General features: G+C 36.0%; 1 protein-coding gene across 1 annotated transcript in view; it reads right to left on the reverse strand.

The window, feature by feature from the left end:
• LOC111800264 (conserved oligomeric Golgi complex subunit 3) overlaps positions 1 to 20316 on the reverse strand; it is a 28427-nt gene that overhangs the window by 6795 nt on the left and 1316 nt on the right. The window contains exons 4-16 of the mRNA XM_023683879.1: positions 19912 to 19956; positions 19753 to 19827; positions 16030 to 16125; positions 11470 to 11547; positions 9961 to 10046; positions 9816 to 9882; positions 9241 to 9303; positions 8951 to 9052; positions 8660 to 8764; positions 8482 to 8574; positions 7812 to 7900; positions 2478 to 2697; positions 646 to 732 (exon numbers count right to left, since the gene is read on the reverse strand). Coding sequence (XP_023539647.1) covers positions 646 to 732; positions 2478 to 2697; positions 7812 to 7900; positions 8482 to 8574; positions 8660 to 8764; positions 8951 to 9052; positions 9241 to 9303; positions 9816 to 9882; positions 9961 to 10046; positions 11470 to 11547; positions 16030 to 16125; positions 19753 to 19827; positions 19912 to 19956 — 1206 coding nt within the window. The remainder of the gene's footprint in view (positions 1 to 645; positions 733 to 2477; positions 2698 to 7811; positions 7901 to 8481; positions 8575 to 8659; positions 8765 to 8950; positions 9053 to 9240; positions 9304 to 9815; positions 9883 to 9960; positions 10047 to 11469; positions 11548 to 16029; positions 16126 to 19752; positions 19828 to 19911; positions 19957 to 20316) is intronic.

Raw genomic sequence — 20316 nt, forward strand, 5'->3', positions numbered from 1 at the left:
TCCAGACCTGAGCTCAAACCCTCCAATCAAAAATAAGAGAGTAAAAACATCCGTTGTTTCCCTATCGGACAAAGGACGCCGAAATCAAATAAAAAGGAGAGCTCCCACAAGGAATCAAAACATTAGCCACCGAAGGACTACACATGCAAGACAAATGATAAAGCCGACGGAATGTAAAGCGAAGGGGTCTACAATTTAGGTAGGAACAGCAGTCCGAGGTCTAATATTTACGTATTGCTAAAACCTACATTGAAGCCCTCTATCAGCTCATCTACCACTACATTTTCAATTAGCCTATGCTAACAATCAGCTACTAGGATAAAAAGACAAGGAAGAGAAAAAGAGGTCTCCTTGTCTCAAACAGTGGCTGGCTTTGATTCTGCCACTTGTTTTTCCATTCATAAGGACTGAGTAGGACACACAAAAGATAATGGAATATAATATATAGTTCTGCTTAATCTGCATCATCGTATTACATTTTTTATATAATGTAATATGATGAAGCATAATAGAGTTAATGAAATCTTGAATGCATAACAGTATTAATCCAGAAGAGAGTAGGGGTAATTTGTTAGCAGCATAAACACCAACAAGCAATCAACACAAGTATACAAGACGGTTCAAATATAGGGTAAGAAGATTTACAGAAGTATTTTCTGACAATTCCCCTGCAGTTTTCTCAAGCTTTTCTGGATACTCCAAGTCTTCATTGGAAGGAAAATAATTTGCAATCTACAATCGAAAGTAACGAAAAATTAATTTCCATTTTCTAACTTAAAAAATAGAGGTAGCTCTTTAGTGTATATAATTCTTATTTTAAAAAAAGGAGAATAAAGTACAAAATTAAAGTGAAGTACCCACAATCACAACAGTTAAAAGTGTATAAAAAAAACATTTAAAAGAAAATCCTTAGAATTATATTATAACATGTTAAACTAAGGGTGTATTATTTGAATTAGTGGTGGAACCGTACCAGCGTTGTGCTCCAGTTTTATTCAATCTTAAAATTAAGTTTACAAAACAAGGGAAGCAAGGGCCTTTATATAGAGGCTACGCGTGTGCTAATCAGCTTTGATTACACTGGTTAATTCTGATTAACCAGCAGTAACTAATTGTAACATAAGTACATAAACAAGATTTAAGTATTAAATACTCGGGGAAAATACAAATAGAGCCCTAAATGAACTAACAATCCACTACATCAATTAGAACCCCCTAGTTTGAAATTTTGATTCCTAACTAATACCAATATATTGTCGCTTGGGTGATAAAGTGAGCTTAACCAGCATCATTAATTGATATCGCAACAAATAACATGTCCTTCATTAATAACTTAACTATTTACAAAATTTATTATATAGAAAGATGCTCTCTCTCCTCCCCTCACCCTCACCCTCCCCAACCCACAACTTCTCCAATCATGTTATGAACAATTGTTTCCTCGCATTCCTCTTTGGTTAACAATGGCAGAGAACAAGCTCGTAGTCAATATTAAAAACAAGGGTTTTGCATGCAGATCTAAAAGACAAAGCAAAGGCACCCTTCAATAGAAAACTACTTTGCTCGCCTTCTTTTTTTATTACAGTTGATCTATTCTGCTTCTATAAGCTTTATCAGGTCTTAATAGAAGGGACTTTCTCATCCACTGCCACTAGGCTGTGCCTTGCATTTTGTGTTGATATAAATTTCCCATTATTTCAAATCAAAAAAATAAATTATTAAACTACATTAAAAAAACTTCATATTCCTTTCAACCATGTTACAAAAATAGATTTTTTTTTTTTTTTCCAAATGACTCTAAAATGGGATACGGCACTAAGAGGAACCACCAAACATTTCCTGTTGTTGGCAGTGAAGGGGTCAAGACAAGATGGCTGGGAGGAGGATGCATCGAGGAATCATAGGTGGCCTGAATAACAAATCGCAAAGTTTTATGTTCAAATTCATAAGAAATCTATTGATCCCAAAATAAAAATTTGGTCCAAGCATCAAAAAGCTATATACCGGTAATATTGGAAAATGGAGATAGTGTTTAAAATTTTGGAACTTAAGTAATTTCACTGTCAGTCAATTAGCTTTAGTTACATTACTAATAATGAAGAAAGGATCCATTTGAAGAAATCTAGTTTCTGTAGAGACTAAAACAATACATTTTGAACATTGTGCTTGTTTCCTTGCCCTCCTTCTACCATGTTTTTAATCTTTCTTGAGGAAACATTTGAATTCTTAGCTAAATTTAAAAAACGAAACAAATTTTCAAAAACTACTTTTTTTTAGTTTTCAATACTTAGCTTGGTTGTTGAAAACATAAGTAAAAAAGTAGATAACAAAACAAAGAAATCCACAAGGAAAGTATGTCTATAAGCTTAATTTTCAAAAACTAAAAACAAAATCAAATAGCTATCAAAATGAGCCTCATATAACTATTAGAGTAAAACATACCAAAGGATAAATGAAATTACTAGTATTAAAATTACCTCATCACGAATGTGTGTTCGAGCTCGAAATGTTAATCGTTCATGAACATCAGCTAGAATCCTTTGAAGTGTAGGACGTAATCCAACTAACGATTCTCCTGATTGAGTGAGTTGTTCTCCTAAAACTTCAACTTTAAGAATATCTACTAGTTCACACAAAAAGTCCAAACTTGTTTCATGAACAAGTCTAGGACGCAATGTATCGTACAGGTATGTAGACCTGCACAAAAAGTTATAGAGATCTAATATGTTGATTTTTTCTTCAAAAGGAGACAATGACATTGATAAAGGAAAAGTACAAAACAATAGAGAAATAGAGGAATCAAAATAACGCAGAAGCAAACAAAAGAACAGAAAGCCAACATGTTTAAGCAACAGAGGGAAATGGAAAGACAGATATAGATTGCCCAAAAAGCTAGAAAGAGAGGAATTGATAATAAGAAATCAAGAATAAAGATTATAGCTTATTTAGCTTCTGATTTGTAAACAAATTTCCAAGAGCATGAAAAACAACCAAATCAAATATCATTGAAAAACTTCTTATTATTTTTTTTTAACCAGAAATTAAAATTTTCATTGAATAAATAAAAAGAGACTAATGCTCAAAAGATACAAATTCCACAAGGGAGTGAAACAAGAACAATAAAGTTAACAATGAAAAATAAAGCATCAAAATTTAAACAAATCTAGTAATGAAAATTCAATAAAAGGCTTTGAAAGAGTTATGCCTTCCATCATTTCTAGTTGTCAGATGCTTTCATAGGAGTGTAGAGCAAGGAAGAAGAAGAGACAATTTCATTGATGAGTGAAAATTACAAGAGGGATGTATAAACCATGATGTTTACAAAAGACCTCCCCAATTTGTAATGAGGGAGGTATAACCGTAGGAAGTAAAAATATTAGACAGTTTACACCAAGATATAGCTTGGTAAACAACATTGTCGAAGAGTTGTGTAGGTCTGTGTCGTTTCTGCAAATATTCTCTGATTTCTTTCTTTCCACAGATTCCAAAAGAAAGTCATAATGAGGTTTTTCCATAATAGGGCTTTTGCGTTCTTGAAAGGGTGGTACGTTAAGGCCATATCCAAAAAATCATTTACCTCCCTAGGAAATGTGAGATGCCATCCGAATACATTAAGAATTGTTGTCCAAAAATTTTGAGTGTATGTGCATTGCATAAACAAGTGACTTTGTGATTCGTTTTCTTTCTTGCGTAGTGGACACCAGTTTGGAGAGAGAATGATGTAAGGCATTCTTTTTTGAAGATTTTCACTTGTGTTAATGGCTTTATGCGCTATTTCCCAAAGGAAGAACTTCACCTTTTTAGGTTGATGTCCTTTCCATATTGTCTTTGCTAGCGTGGGATTTAGTGCTTCTACTTTTTCCCTCATGTCCATCATCAAGGATTTTGTAGAAAAGACCCCGTCAGCGCTGGGGAGCCAAGTTAGTGAGTCTTCATTGTTTGACACTACCACAGGGGCAAGGTCAAGGCTTAATTCGGCCCACGCCGTTGCTTCATTATCCTTTAGATTCCTACCAAGCTTCAGATCCCAAAATTTGTTGACAACATTCCACGTTTCTTTAATCGTGGCATTTTTGCTATGAGAGAGCCTGTACAAAAGTGGATACTTCAAAGCTAGCGTGGTGTTTCCAATCCATGGGTTGGTCCAAAATGATGTGCTTCCCCCATTCCCCACCTTATGGCGAGTTCGGTTGGTGATGAGATTTTGATGTTTCTTTATGTACTTCCAAGGCCCTTTTGTAGAAGATGGAGGGAGGTGATCTTTGCTTGATGTAAGAGTATATATTTAGCCTTTATAAGATTTCGCCATAAGGCCTTTTCTTCATGATGATATCTCCATATCCATTTGACGAGGAGAGCTGTGTTCTTCCTTATCGAGAGAAGACCAAGGTCTCCCTTTTATGTTGGGAGGTTTATAATATTCCAACGAACAAGGTGTGCGCCATCTTTCCACAAGTAATTTCTGAAAAGTCTTCCTATATCCGCGGCCACTTTTTGTGGCATTTCAAATAGAGACATGTAGTAAGTAGGGAAGTTCGATAATGTGGCTTGTATTAGGGTAAGTCTTCCGCCTTTTGAAGTATAACGTGATGACCATGTTGACAACCTTCTTTCTATTTTCTCAATAATAATCTTCCAAAAGGAAAAGGATTTGTGATTTCCTTTTAGAGGTAGTCCTAGGTACATATTCGGTCATTCTCTCTTTTTACAACCATATATGCTAGCAAATTCTGCAATAATCGTTGTGCTAATATTGATGCTCATAATCTTTGTTTTTTGGAGATTGATATTTTGTCCAGAGAATCCTTCGAAGGTTTTTACTGTCTCAATCATGTTTTTTATGGAAGAGGCATTCACCAAATCAGAAAAGAAGATTGTATCATCTGCGAACGGAAGGTGGTTTATGCTCAAGCCTTCATTACCAATCTGAAAACCTTTTATCTGCCCTTCGTATTCTGCTTTTGTCAGTAGGCGACTGAGACAGTCCATTACCATGATGAAGAGAAAAGGGGATAGAGGATCTCCTTGTCTCAGGCCCCGTGTGGCATAAATTTTCCCTCTCGGTCTTCCATTGATGATGATGGAGAAATTTATGGATGAGATGCATCCTTTAATCCACCTTCGCCATTTTGGGCCAAAGCCTTTGGCCACAAGAATGTTTTCGAGGAAAATCCAATCAACCTTGTCGAAGGCCTTTTCCATGTCAAGTTTAATGACTACACCTTTTTGTTTCTTTCTTTCCCATTCATCAATGAGGTCGTTGGCCATGAGGGATGCATCAAGAATTTGTCGCCCCTCAACAAAAGTTGTTTGTTGCCCAGTTATTGTGAAGGGGGGAACCTTTTTAAGGCGTTCTAATAATACCCTTGCTATGAGTTTATATAGACCGGTCGTGAGGCTTATGGGACGAAAGTCTGCAATAGTGCGAGCATCCAGTTTCTTTGAGATCAAACGTATGTATGTTTCATTCAGGTTGCCATTAACAACTCCGTTTCGAAAAAATCATGGAATACTCTCATGATATCAGCTCTCATTAAGTTCCAGCATTTCTGAAAGAATTTTGAGGTAAAACCATCCGGTCCTAGAGTTTTGTTGGAGCCTAGGTGTTGAATCGCCTTCCCCACCTCTTCTTCAGTGAAAACGACCTCGAAGGAGGCAGCTTGTTGTTGATCAATAGAACTCCAGTTAAGACCATGAGGAAATTCGCAAAGGGCAATGTCCTTTGTGTATAAAGACGTGTAAAAGGACACAAATTCTGATACAATTTCTTCTTCGTTTACTAAACTTATGCCTTGTGTGGATAGAATTTTCATGATGGTACTCTTTTGTTTTTTTATAGCCATGGTACGAGGGAAAAATTTGGAGTTCATGTCACCTTCCTCTAACCATCGTTTTTTGCATTTTTGTCTCCAAGATTGCTCTTCATTTACTGCCAACGAAATAAGTTCTGCTTTCATGAGCTTTTTCTGTGTGTGTTGAACTAGTGTGATGGAGCCAGTTTCCACAATCTGATCAAGGAGGGCAATTTCGGTTAGCAATTTGGTCCCTTTTGTCGAAAGACAACCAAAAACCTCCTTATTCCATTTCTTTAGGACTCCTTTTAGTCTTTTAAGTTTGTTGATGAAATCGTGCCCTGGCCATCCATGGAGGGGCGTATTCTTCCACCAGTATTCTACCATTAGCAAAAATTCATAATGGTTCAGCCACATATTCTCAAATCGGAAGGGTGAGGGACCCCATTTACTGCAACCCATGGATAGTAGAATGGGATAATGATCAAATGTAGGTCTGTTCAGTCTTTGAACCCTAGCGTTACTGAATTTTCCAAGGAGGCCTTCTGTGGCAAGAAATCTATCGATGAGTGTCAAGGTGGGTGGAGATCTGTTGTTTGACCGCATATGACCATTATAGAGTCCATTACTGAGGGGACTTGATCTTCAAAAAGCTTTTGATACTATTGATTGGGACTTTCTTAAGGTGTGTTCAGGTTAAAGAATTTTAATGGCAAATGGATCCACGGATTATAAGATGAATAAGATATCCAAAATTTTCCATCTTTTTTAATGGAAGAACTAGAGGGGCAAGTGTGGCTTCATGCGGTACTGGGAAGGGGATCCTCTCTCTCCCTTTTTATCTTTACTTGTCTCGGAAGTTCTCAATGCTTTGATTGATAATATGCAGCAAATGGGTTATTTGATGGTTTTACAATGGGAAAAAGGAGAATTCATGTTTCCACACTTCAATTTGCAGATGATACCTTGCTGTCTTTGTAGATATGATGACGATATGTTGAAGGTTCCGATTCAGACTATAGTATGATGATGATGATGATATGTTGAATGTTTTCAGTTAACCTTGCTTGAAGTTTGTTCAGGTTTGAAGGTTAGCTTGGAAAAATCAGCCATTTGTGGAATCAATGTGGGTGATTCAAAGCTGCTGGAAGTGTCTAAAAAAATCATTTGTGGAATCGATGTGAGGTGGAAGTATTACTTTTTCTTTATCTAGGTGGCCATCCAAATTCAGTCACATTTTGGCAACCAGTGAAAGACAAAATTATGGAGAAGCTTTGATAAATGGAATCATTCAATCTTCCGAGAGGGGGCAGGTTAATGCTTAGTTCGTCGGTTGTGACTAGCATTCCGTTATATTATTTTTTTTCCTTTTCATCATGCCTTCGCAATTGATTTTTTGTGACTAGCATTCCATTGTATCCATGAGCATTAGACTTTTCATTTATTCAATGAAAAGTTTCATTCCTTATCCAAGAAAAAATTGTATATATTAATGATATAAATTCTTTTTTTATAACAAAAACAATTTTCATTGACATATAAAAAGATACCAAATGTTCATGAAACAACCACCAAAAAAAGAAAAGCAAGAACCAACTACCCCTAAGTTGTCTGCTTATTTTTTTGCCTCTAATACATTGACCATCTCTTATAAATAAAATATAAATAACAATCCTAGGAAGTTACAAGCGACACCTCTTTCGGTCCTTCCAACAATATACTTTCCAAATTCAAAGGTATCACATATCCCTTGTCATATTTTGTTTTCAATGAATCCCTTCTTTCCTATTGCATAAAAAATATTTCGTTGTAATTGTTTTGTCTAGAATATCCATACCCATCTTAAATCTTTTGAAGTGAACTTTCGGCTATTTGAATGTTTTCCTTCATGATTAAAACAAATTGTTTTAGAATTCAACATGTGAAAATGAAAATTTAAACCTCTGACCATTTGGTCAAAGATATATATTTTACCCAATTGAGCTATTAATGATAAGGATTATTAGATAGTTTACTTACAACGGATCTATTAAAGGAGCCAAGCTCGAAACATTATCCGAAGAAGATGGGAAGAAATGATCAAAGAGCTGGTGCTCAAGCTGACACACCTACAATCGATAATAATAAGAAAACACTTGAATCAGTAACTTATCCATAGAAGTTAATCAATCAACATTTCAAAAATAGAAGGGAAGACAATGATTGAAGTTAAAAGAATAAATGAGAAAGTATAGAGCGTCAAGACCCGTAAGAAAAGTAGCATGAGTTTTCACTCAATACAAACTTCAACATACATTCAACCATATTGAAGGTTCTAATGGGATCCAACGCACTACTACAATCAACTAAATTGAAAGTTTTAATGGGGTCTGATGAATGAGTTCTGGTATGATTGTACCCTACTCACCATATCGAAGGTTATGTTGGTAAATTGGAAATGGACTTTTATGTACATATTCTATCCACATCTGAATGGTAAAAGACAAGACAAGGCAACGTCTAGTGATTACTAATATGAACCTCCTTTGGACCTCATTGAAATAAAGTGGAATAATACAAAATGAAAAAAAGCAAGGGGCATACAAAAAGGAGCCAAATAGCTAATAGACATAAAATTAAGAACCTATCACCTAGGACCTTTCTTCAACTTTTATCTACTTAATACCATTTAAATACAAGGAAATATTACCTGCATCAGATATGCACATCCAGATCTAGTCAATGAAGGGAGAGCCTCCTTCTTAGCAAACTCAGATATCCGTTGATGCACTATATTTTTTATCTACAAAAGATTCAATACGAGAAGTAAGGCATTGACACATCACCATCTATCCGAAGACTACAATGTAACTAAAATGTGAGCTCACCAGGGAGAACCGTTGCTCACAGTACAGTCTATGGCATTCTGCAAGGATCTCAATATAATCTTTCCTTGTTGATCTGCTTTCAATTTCTTCCAGCACCGGTTTGAGCTACACAACTACAATATTTAGTCGTGTATACTACAAAATGTTATCCAGCTATAATGCTTGTAAGGGTTTTTAAAATTTGTAGTCCTGACAGTACTCTCTTCCTTATACAGCAGCTGACAACTTGTTTTAGACTTAAAAGAATAGAGTGACAAGATATTTCATAGCAAATGTAAACTAAATCATTACCTCAGCTGCTGCTGCCTCAAATCGCACATAGATAAAAGATGCTTCTACACCCTCGGAAACAGCATTATTACTGCCACTGCTACTACGCATGGCTGCCTGAACCTGGTAGAGGAAACAGCTACTACAATTAAGAGATCTAACAATGAATTGACAAGATATTTAGTCTCTTGTTTAAAAAACAGAGAGAAAGATCTAACAATGATTAGATTCTAGGATTGTGTCTGATCATGCAGGTATCAATCATATATGCACTTGTAGATAATCAGTGAAAAAGAGTTAGTTTTCTTCACCTGAGAAGAAGCACTTTTGAGAACAGAAACAACATGAAACCGGATCATACCAAGTGCCCGAGACTGTATACAGATAAAATATAGAGTTAAGTATATGTACATGGCTATCATAACAGCAAAAGATGGACAAATGTGACTTGCTTACAAGTAAACTGATATAAAATGTGTTAATCAAGCGGCGAGCATAAACTATTCGCTTGGGAGCTGAATTTGCATGGGTTAAAAGATGATGCATGAGCGAAACATGTTCACCTCTTTTTACCTCCCATTGTTCTTTAATGCATCCTATAAAAAATATTCTTTGCTTTTGTTATTTATGAACTTGCATAAACAAAGTTAAGTATTGGTTACAAATCTAAATCCTTCACTTTCGTCTCTAATCTCTGTCCTTGAATGCATCCTATAAACAATATTCTTGGCCTTTGTTATTTATGAACTTGCATAAGAAAAGTCAGGTATTGGTTACAAATCTAAATCCTTCACTTTCATCTCTAATCTCTGTTATAATCCGTAGTGAACTGCATGAAGAAGGGAAACGAAAGAATATCAGAGCAATAGGGGCTACATTAAAAGACCTGGAGTTGTCGAAATTTGAGCAAATAAACATTGGATTCAGCATATTGGGGATTACTTTCAGCAAATCTGAAGAAAACAAAAGAAAAGTTAAAAATATGATACTATCAACGTAAGTAAAGCAAAAGACCTCATTTAAGAACTTACAATATGCAGTCATCAAGTCTTTTCAGCATTGGAAGAAAATTTTCATTTCCAACACTCATATTTGGGGAATAAAAGATGGCAGTAATCTGCAAACAATTTGCAAAATTTAAGAACGAATTAAACTCAAATGCATTATATACTAAAAGGATGGAAGAATTTTAAAACGTTGCCAGTAATTACTTAAAATGAAAGCTAGGGAGATTTGTAACACAAGCTATCAATTACAAACACATGATCAAATACTGGCTCTAAGGTGTGAGTTTATCAATCAAATAGGAAAATTAGAAGGCTTCACTCCCATCTGCATTGAGTATAAGAGTGGAGGATCAAGAAAAATGTGGAAACTGCTCGGATAAGCCATTCACCCTTACCTTTTTTTTTTTATCACTATTCCAGTGTCATTAAACCAATCAATGAAGATTTTATAAGGATGGGAAGAAAAAGAAGGATATTCAAAGTAAATAGATGAAGATTTTATATGGATGGACAGAAAATTAAAAAAAAAAAATCTTCAGGGTAAATAGAATGTTTTTTAACCTTATCATTTTTTGTAAATTTTAAGTGGCAGTTTTTGTAATGGTTCTCCTTTCCTTATCCATGTCAATTTGGGTAAAAATCCTTTAACCTCCCTTATGTAACCTTTTATCCTCTCTCATGAAAAGTTCAGCCCTTTTAATCCCCAAAAAAACAGAAAAAGAAAATAACAAAGAGACGGGAAAATGATCTGTAACATCTAAAATGCAGGGGAAAGAATTTCCTGTGCAGTTTGAGAATCTGAACAAGAATACAACATTCATATTGAAATTCTTATGTCAAAAGTCAAACCTTACATTCTCCAACTCATCAAAGTAGTTGAGCTTATTGCGAAGTGCTTCAGCAAATTCAATCAGTCTCTGCTTCTCCATGACCTATAATCAAGAAAATTTAACAAAAAAGAAAAATTCATACTAAGTTTCAGATGCCAAAGTTGTAGATTATTCAAACGCATAATAGTATTACGTATAAAAACATAATATCCCTCACCACTTGGCACCAAACAAGAAAATTAGTTGGCAAGAGCACTCTAAATCTCTCTTCTACATTCTTCTTGCTTTAACGTTTTTTTATGATAGGAAACAATAATCATAACATTCATAACATGCATAGTGCAAAAGAAGCAGTGCGGATTTCTCTCTAGTCAACAGGTTACAAAAATAAAAGGAGGGGAAAAAAGCCTCCAATAGACTTAAATCATGATAGATATTTAAAAATACAAATACAAACAATTTTTTTAACAAGAAATGAAACTTTTTATTGATGAAATGAAAAGAGAATAATGCTCAAAAGATACAAACACCACGAGGGAATGAAATCGAAAACCGAAAACAAAAGCAATAAGTAAAGAGAATTATATCGAAAAGAAAAAGGGAAACATAAAACTTGTAAAGAGAAATCAACAACAGACTTAGAAAGAGAACACTATGAAAAATCTTTGGACAAGCTGGAGCAAAGAGATCTNTCAAACCTTACATTCTCCAACTCATCAAAGTAGTTGAGCTTATTGCGAAGTGCTTCAGCAAATTCAATCAGTCTCTGCTTCTCCATGACCTATAATCAAGAAAATTTAACAAAAAAGAAAAATTCATACTAAGTTTCAGATGCCAAAGTTGTAGATTATTCAAACGCATAATAGTATTACGTATAAAAACATAATATCCCTCACCACTTGGCACCAAACAAGAAAATTAGTTGGCAAGAGCACTCTAAATCTCTCTTCTACATTCTTCTTGCTTTAACGTTTTTTTATGATAGGAAACAATAATCATAACATTCATAACATGCATAGTGCAAAAGAAGCAGTGCGGATTTCTCTCTAGTCAACAGGTTACAAAAATAAAAGGAGGGGAAAAAAGCCTCCAATAGACTTAAATCATGATAGATATTTAAAAATACAAATACAAACAATTTTTTTAACAAGAAATGAAACTTTTTATTGATGAAATGAAAAGAGAATAATGCTCAAAAGATACAAACACCACGAGGGAATGAAATCGAAAACCGAAAACAAAAGCAATAAGTAAAGAGAATTATATCGAAAAGAAAAAGGGAAACATAAAACTTGTAAAGAGAAATCAACAACAGACTTAGAAAGAGAACACTATGAAAAATCTTTGGACAAGCTGGAGCAAAGAGATCTATCCAAGAAGAAGCTTGATATGGAAGAACCTGACTTTTTTCGAACCGTAACTCTGAAAAGCTAAATATCTTGTAAAATGAAAGCAGCAAAAGATTTGGATAGAGAATCCCTACAAGAAAGTTTTCAGACTTGCACAGTCATTGAGCTCAAGCAAAGGAAAATGATTGATGTCAGATTCTGAAGATCCTCCCCAACAAATAAAGATGCATTATTTACTGTTTCCAGAACACTCCATGGAATTGAAGAATTCAACCAATAACCAGACAAAAATTCTCATCAAGTTGACAAAGAGATTTTGAAATCCAACAAACATTTGTCTGCCAAAGATAAGCCTACGACTGAAATCCCGCAACCATTTGTCAGTCAAAGTTAAATCTTCAACTGAAGAGGCATCAAAGTTAAATCTTAAATTGATCCTTTAAATGGAAGAGGCATGCAAGAGAAAATCATTACAAGATTCTTCAACCATCACCAACTCTGCATGCAAAGTGTCACAGTCAAATTGTCCAAGGTGTGTTGTGTGTTGTCTATGGCCGCATGTCGAATGTCCTATTCATGCTTGTCCAGGACGTGTTATCCATGGCCGCATGCCCATTCGAAACCCCTTTTACATGATTTCATCTTAGGCTTTTACTATTTCATGCTGTGTCCATATAGGGGTGTATAACCGTTCACCAAAATCATGTTTATACTCGTCAGGGTTAAAATGCTCCAAAATGTACTATAGGAGATAATGACTAGTTGACACTTCTTCCTGCCCAGGTTATATGCTATAAAAGTAGTTGTTGCCTACTCGCTTTAACTTATAACATTGTTTTTTTTCAAATTGATTTCAACGTCTGTCCTCGCTCATGTTTTCTAAAATATTTCTCTCAAACATGACCTGAGGCTCGAGCATATGCCGACGTTGCTCGCAAAATTCAAATTTCTCACGACTGACTTGTTCTCTAGATTAGAACAAGTGCCGCACAATCGTTGTCCTGTTGCCACAAGAGTGCGATTATGACCGGTGGTATTAGAGACGAGTCGACTCTTTGGAAAGTATTACACAAACATGTCCGCTGCAAGAAAATTGGGCAAGTCCCAGGCTAACCGATTGGCTGAAATCGAAGAGCAGTTACTCTACATGAGTGAAGTTCCTGATGGAATGGAGCTTTTTGAGTATTGCATGAATGAAATAGCCGCTAAAGCCGACAAGATCGACAAGATGGCAGGTCGCCTTGAAGCAATGTCTTTCCGCAAACTAATGATTAGGGTCGAGGCCCTAGAAAACAAGGTCATAACTCCTGGTAGCTTCGAGTGTAGGGATTGCTCAACGGGCTCTGTTGCCCGAATGGAAGAACGCGTCGAGGGCTTAAACAAGGCCCAACCAGCGATCGTTCAGATGGTCTCAAAAACATCTTAGGATTTAAGAGTAGCCCTTGGGGTGGTGAGGGCTAAAGTGGCAAATTTAAGCGCCAGATTAAACCTTATCATGTGAGCGGTGGGGAACCAAACCTCAATCGGGGGTATAGTAAACAAGATAAAGATCCCAAAGCCCAAGCCCTTCTGTGAGGTTTGAGATGTCAAGGTACTAGAGAACTTTAACTCCGACCTTGACAGTACTTTCGAGCCACAAATATTGTGGTAGAAGAAGCGAAGGTCACATTGGCAACAATGCATCTAGCCGACGATGCAAAGTTGTGGTAGATGTCCAAGTACATGGACATTCAAGATGGTTGATGTATTGTGGACACTTGGGATAGCTTGAAACAAGAACTCCACTCTCAGTTCTTCCCAGAGATTGCAAAAATAATCGCAAGAAGAAAGTTAAAAGTGTTGAGGCATACTGGCAGTATCCGAGACTACGTTAAGCAGTTTTCTAGGCTTATGTTAGATATTCGTGATATGTCCGAGAAAGACAAGGTTTTCGATTTTGTTGAGGGGCTGAAGTCGTGGGCGAAAATCAAGTTCTACGAACAAAGAGTTCAAGACCTTTCCACGACCTATGCTACCGTCGAACGCCTATTTGATCTCAATATCAATCAACCCCAAGAGACAAGGTGAACCAGGCATAGACCTATGCTACCGTTGAACGCCTGTTTGATCTCAATATCAATCAACCCCAAGAGACAAGGTGAACCAGGCATCCGCAAGTGGTGGAAATAAGAATTTATGACCCAACACCCCCAAAGGTGGGGGAAGTGACAGACTCGAAGGAAAATAAGAGGAATACGAGTCCTCTGAATAGAGAGGTGGGATTCCATGGCGGAGACCTCACAGCCAGAATAGTTATAGTCAAAGTCAAGGCCCTCGTTTTGCTTCATATGAAAGGGGGGCCATCAAAAATCTGAATGCCCACAGAAGGTGACATTATACGCCTTCCAAGCAAATCTTGGAGTCAATTCAAAAGCCGAGTATGAGATGGTAAACAGAAATACCGTTAATTGAGAATGTTGAACACCCCCGCGTGGGGGCACTAAAATACTTGTCCACTCTCCAAAAGAGAGTGAAAGAGGTAAAGGAGCCAGTGGAACGCGGTCTTCTATATGTCAAGGCCCAGGTTAATCATAGAGCCACAAAGAATACCGTTGTCAACTATGGAGCCACCACAACTTCATGACAGAGACCGAAGCAAAACACTTGAACATCCTTTAACATCGAAACACAGGGAAGATGAAGGTCATCAATTCAGCAGCTTTAACTGTCTTAGAGTTGCAAAGAGAAATCCACTCAAGCTGGGGACTTAGACTGGACAAACCAATCACTGTTGGATTGTTTCCAAAGAATAGTATCTGGTATTTGATAGTACAATTACAAAGGCTCCAAGAAAGGAGGTTGCTCAAGGATGAGGAAGTTCTACCGCAATCTTTGGCGGGAATTTTTTCATCTTTAAAAGCTGGTTCTCTTAAACCCCCAAGAAAATCGTCCTTGGAACATTTTGGTTCTTTCGTAGTGAAGTCCTTAACAAGGAAACTTACAGATTCTTCTCCTTCACAATGACTAATTTTGGGCTTTATGGAAGACAAAAAAAAATCCAAAGAGAATTAACATTCTCTTAGGGATTTTATTAATTGGAAGTTTAAATACGTCTGAAGTCTTGCAAAGGAAGCTTCCTTATTCTGCTTTGAGACCGAAGCAAAGGAAGCTTCCTTATTCTGCTTTGAGCCTTCGGTCTGCCCTCTTGGCTATGAACGTGGGGATGATTTACATCACATCTTTTTTTGTTGCACTTATTCGTTGAAGTGTATGCACAAGCTTCTCTCCATTTTTAGAGTTTCTTGGATCTTCTCCTATCATTCAAGGGACAATCTTCATCAACTTCTTCGTGGGATCTTTCGGCTTCAAAGCCTTTTTTATTATGGTCCAATGGGATCAAAGATCTTCTCATGGAACTATGGATGGAAAGAAATTTGAGGATTTTTTAGGATAAGTATTTTTCGTGGAGGACTGCTGAATTTGATTCAGCTCATTTGAACGTCTCTACTTGGTGTCCTCTCGCTAAGTCTTTTCTAGATTTCTCTGACTGATATTAATCTTAATTGGGATGCTTTAATCTTTCCTTATGAATATTTATTACTTTTCCAGTTTCTTTGTCACTCCAATGTAGAGTATGTTTCTTTAAGCATTAGTACCTTTTTATTAGACTCTCTCAAATTGACCAAGTGCCAATAGATTGTAGTCACTAACTTGTTATCTAATAGTAAATAAATGAGAATAATGGTTATTCTCCAATTGAACTTATCAAGCTAAAGGAAAAGACATAGGTTGTCATCTAGAGGCTAATGGCCTTCTAATTTACAAAATCTTTGTCAACCCTTTGTTCTAGGCTATAGAAACATGATTCTAGAATATAGTGGCAAATACGTCTCGGTAATTGAACCATCATAAAATAATAGAGATCAAATTCACACCAGTCTATCACATGCATCATGAAGCGTTCTAGTCTTTGTTGCTACAGCCTGATGTTGCAATTGTAGTTCGTTAAATAAGTCCAGCGTCTCATCTACCTGAATGAGAAAGAAAACATAAAAAAATTGGATAATTCCATTATTTCATCAAACCCATTCATTATCACGCAAAAAACAAAAACAAATCTTCAAATAATAAAAAAATAAATTAGATCATAATTATCAAGTTTTGTACATTTTTTTTTTTTTCATTATTCTTGCATAAATTAAAAAGATATTAACATTGTAACAATTCAAATATAATTTGACTCGTTTCATCCTCAGCATTCAGCATTATCCTAGTAAAAAGTGAAAGGTTTGGGATAGTTATGCATTGGCCCAACTTGGCCACACCAAGCATCCAACAAAAATAGTCTAATGCTAACTATCATTTTTGCTCTCTACCACCTTTATCAAGAGTAGGTTCATTATCAAATCACTGTGCCACTTAGCCAACAAGGCCTTGTTTCTTTCAATGGGATCTGCAAAGCCTAACTCTCCTTAATCTTGCAGCAAGGAAGTAATCTTGCAATAGACCAAGTGGGAGCCACCATCCATACAAGGAACCTAAAGATGTTTCTTTCTCCAAGCACCTGCCCTATGTGCTTCGGTTGTGAGAAAACTTCCAACCATTCATTCATCCATTGTAAAGCATCACAGTAATTGAACTTCATTTGTCAAAGGTTTGATCTAGCTTGGTGCCCTTCTGACTAAGAAGCACAGATACGAATACATATACAAGACAGATACGACACAATAAGAACACTATGACACATCATTTTCTAAAAATTTAGGGCACAAGCATGGCAAGAACATGTTTTTTTATACATGGAAGGTTTTCTGACAATCAACTATCTCTCTCTTGGCTCAAATGTTCAATTTATCAAAGGTATTACCAGCCCTCTCACTCCTAAGAATAATATCTGTTTTTTGCTTCAATTGTCAATGTATGTAGCGAGGCTTCAAATTTTTCATTTCTGGATCCAGAACATGTTGAGCAATTTTCAGAGGATCTTTTTGTGGAAGCCCTTAATAACTTATATTCTAGCGAAGATGTACGGCATTGTTTTCAAGAATCAAAAGTGGTAGATCTTGCTTTCTCTCCTTCCAAAACTTGATCTAAATTCTCTTTTATTGCTGGAATTTGCGGTCTACCATTGCAAAAAATTTCATCTCAAACTCCAGCAGTTTAAACTTTTGTGTGTCATCCTCTTTTAATTAGCAATAAAATTTATTTTACGAAATACTCGTGGTCTAGGGGACAAATCTAAACGTGTAGCATTAAAGAAATTCATACATAATAAATGCCCCGATCTGGTTTTAATTCAAGAATCAAAAAGCACTTCTTGACGGTGGAATCATTATTGGTGGCTTGGAAAACATACACATGGCTCTTTTGGCTAAATGGGGATAGAAATATATGTACAAACCAGAATCTTTTCGGCGTAAAGTGATACAAAAAACCATGGGAATAGTTTTCACCAATGCCATACTTTTGAGAAATTTCGTACAAGTCTTATAAGCCCAAGGACTAAACGGCCACGGCCTAAAAGTCCAGGGGACCGCAAACATATTAATGACGAGGAACACATTTTTGCTATTCTACTAATACTTGTACTTGTTATGCTATTTGGCCGAAGTTTGGCTGAGGAAGAATTATGGAGCATAAAACAAAACAAATATGTTGATTCGGGTTGGGTATACTATATTTAATTTATAACAGAACCCTTGCCCTTAAACCATTAACGAAAAAGAAAAAAATAAAAAGATAAGGCAACTCCATTTCGACAAAAGACCCACACCCAAGTTCCATAGCTTTGAGTCCGCTCCCCCACTCATGATTTTCCTACCCCCAAAGGGAAAAGTCCTTCCCTTTTTGGCCGGGATTAATATTTATAAAATTTGGAGAAAAGTCGAGTTTTACTACTTTCAAGCTAGGTAATGGCAGGAGAATTTCACTTTTGCTAGACACATGGATCAGTGACTCTGCTAAAATCTCATTTCCCTCACCTATTCGAAATTTCTTCTTTTTCCAATGGTTCAGTTTTTATCCATTGGGATGAGATACTCACATGTGGAATGTCATATCCATAGGCTGCTTAAGGATGATGAGGTTTTAGATTTTCAACAACTTTTTGGAAGTCTAGCTAGAAAAAAGGAAGTTGCAATGACAGATTCTAGAAGATGGTCTCTTGATCCTCGGGGCAGGTTTTTTGTGAAATCTCCTTTCTAAGCATTTGGTTGCATCATCACCTATGCTTAAGGAAGTTCATTCAGCTTTATGGAAAACTAGAAGTCACAAACGTATCAATGTTCTCATTTGGGTCAAGCATAATGGGTTTACTGAGGTTCTTCAAAGAAAGCTTCTTTTGCACTATATATCCCCATCAATTTTCCCTCTCTATATGTCAAACTTGGATACTATCCATATCTTTTCTTTTATGCCCCTTCTCAAGTCAATGCTGGTGGAAACTATCATCAGTTTTTAATGTTTTGTGGGTATTCTTCAATTCCTTTAAGGAGAACATTCTCCATTTGTTGGTCGGCCCTCCTTTGGCACTAATGGTCTAATGCGGGGAAAGTTCTCTTCTCTGAAATAGAGGATTTTCCACAAGTTTCTTACTTGGGTTGATCGTTTTGGTTCGGCTCACCTTAATGCCTCTTCATGGTGATCTCTTTCCAAACACTTTGCAAATTATTCCATTCATGATTATGTCTTAATTGGAATACTTTTATATTTCCTTTATAGTATCTTATGTATTATTTTCTGTTTTACTTTTCCCATTTAGGCACTTGTATTTTTTAACATTAATCTTTTCCATTTTTTCAATGAGAATTTTTGTTTCCTTTTTAAAAGAAAATAACATTTTTATACATGAAGGAAATTCAAAGTCTCAAGGCGCAGCCCTTCCATTAAACCCCTTATGTACCCGTTTTGTGTCACAATCGAACTTCTTTGGGACTCACGAAACAATTATGGGACACATACTCTCACTCTTAAGTAAGTTAGCCAACTCAAACTTGGATCGTCGATGGCACAAACGTCCTATCTCGTAGCCTCTATCACCATTCTTGGAAATGGTTTTAGAAAACAAGTTAAGAAAGCTTTGAAAAACGTTATGGAAAGCGTTTTAAGAAAGTAAATGTTATATGCCAGCAAGCAATAAGGGAAAACAACATTGATGGAATATTACCCATGTAGGAAGATTTGACAATTAGTCATGTCCTTCTATAGTACATTTTGAGGTAAATTGTCTTTGGTTGGTGTAAACATCAAAAGTGGCAAGGAGTCATACGCCAACAAAATTACAAGAATAATAAATAACTATGCAAGAATGAAAGGCATACAATCAAAGCAAGGTAAAAGGGTATGGAATGAGCATGTGGCTACAAGCAAACATGCTTTGGCCAATGCGCCACTAGGGAGAATTAATTTTTTAAAATTTGTAAGTAAAACGGTGTGTTTAGTCATTTAGGTTCGTTATCATATCTCGCTTTGGGTCTCCATGTTGTAGTCTTATTTTGCTCGACTGGAGCAACTTCTTAGGCTAATTGGGCTTCTGGTTTTTTTTTTTTTTTCCTTTTTTGTATTCCCAGAGTTTTTTTTTCATATTTTCTCGAAGAAAATTAGGCTATATCTAAATAAAAAATTCTTTCATATTGATCAGAAAAAAACTAACATATTACCTGGCGAAGTATATCATCACATGTTCGTATGCGATCTGTTAAAGAGTTCAAGTAGTGGTGGTATTTCTCCTCTGTCTACAAAAATGAATAGAATGATCAACAAGAACGTTGTCATGAGCATGCAAGATAAATTAGAGAAACTATCTAATCTGTACTAACCTCAGACTTCATGGCTGATTCAAGATCAGAAAACCATTTGTAGAACTACATGAGATTCATTAGGAAGAGTAAAAATTTTAGTGGTATGGCTTCAACAAAACCGAACAATCATAAAGTGAAAATAAATCATCCCAAGGAAGATAACACAAGGCAAGACATCAGCAAATTGTTATAATCCAGCATTGTACATCATTTGAAAATTATCGAACAGTAAGTATACCTCTATCTTTCTTTTTCTTTTTTTTTTTCTTTTTTGTCTTTTGGTTTTTGATAAGAAACGGGGAGTTCGTTAATTAATGAAATGTGTGAACTGTATTTTTGGAAACTACACTTTTTAAATTGGATAAATCTTTGTGTCTTTTTGTTTAATTTCTGTTTGTGGGTGTGTGAGTAGATCGGAAGAGC

Source organism: Cucurbita pepo, chromosome LG08 (assembly GCF_002806865.2).
Source record: "Cucurbita pepo subsp. pepo cultivar mu-cu-16 chromosome LG08, ASM280686v2, whole genome shotgun sequence".
In the NCBI taxonomy this organism is placed as follows: Eukaryota; Viridiplantae; Streptophyta; class Magnoliopsida; order Cucurbitales; family Cucurbitaceae; genus Cucurbita; species Cucurbita pepo.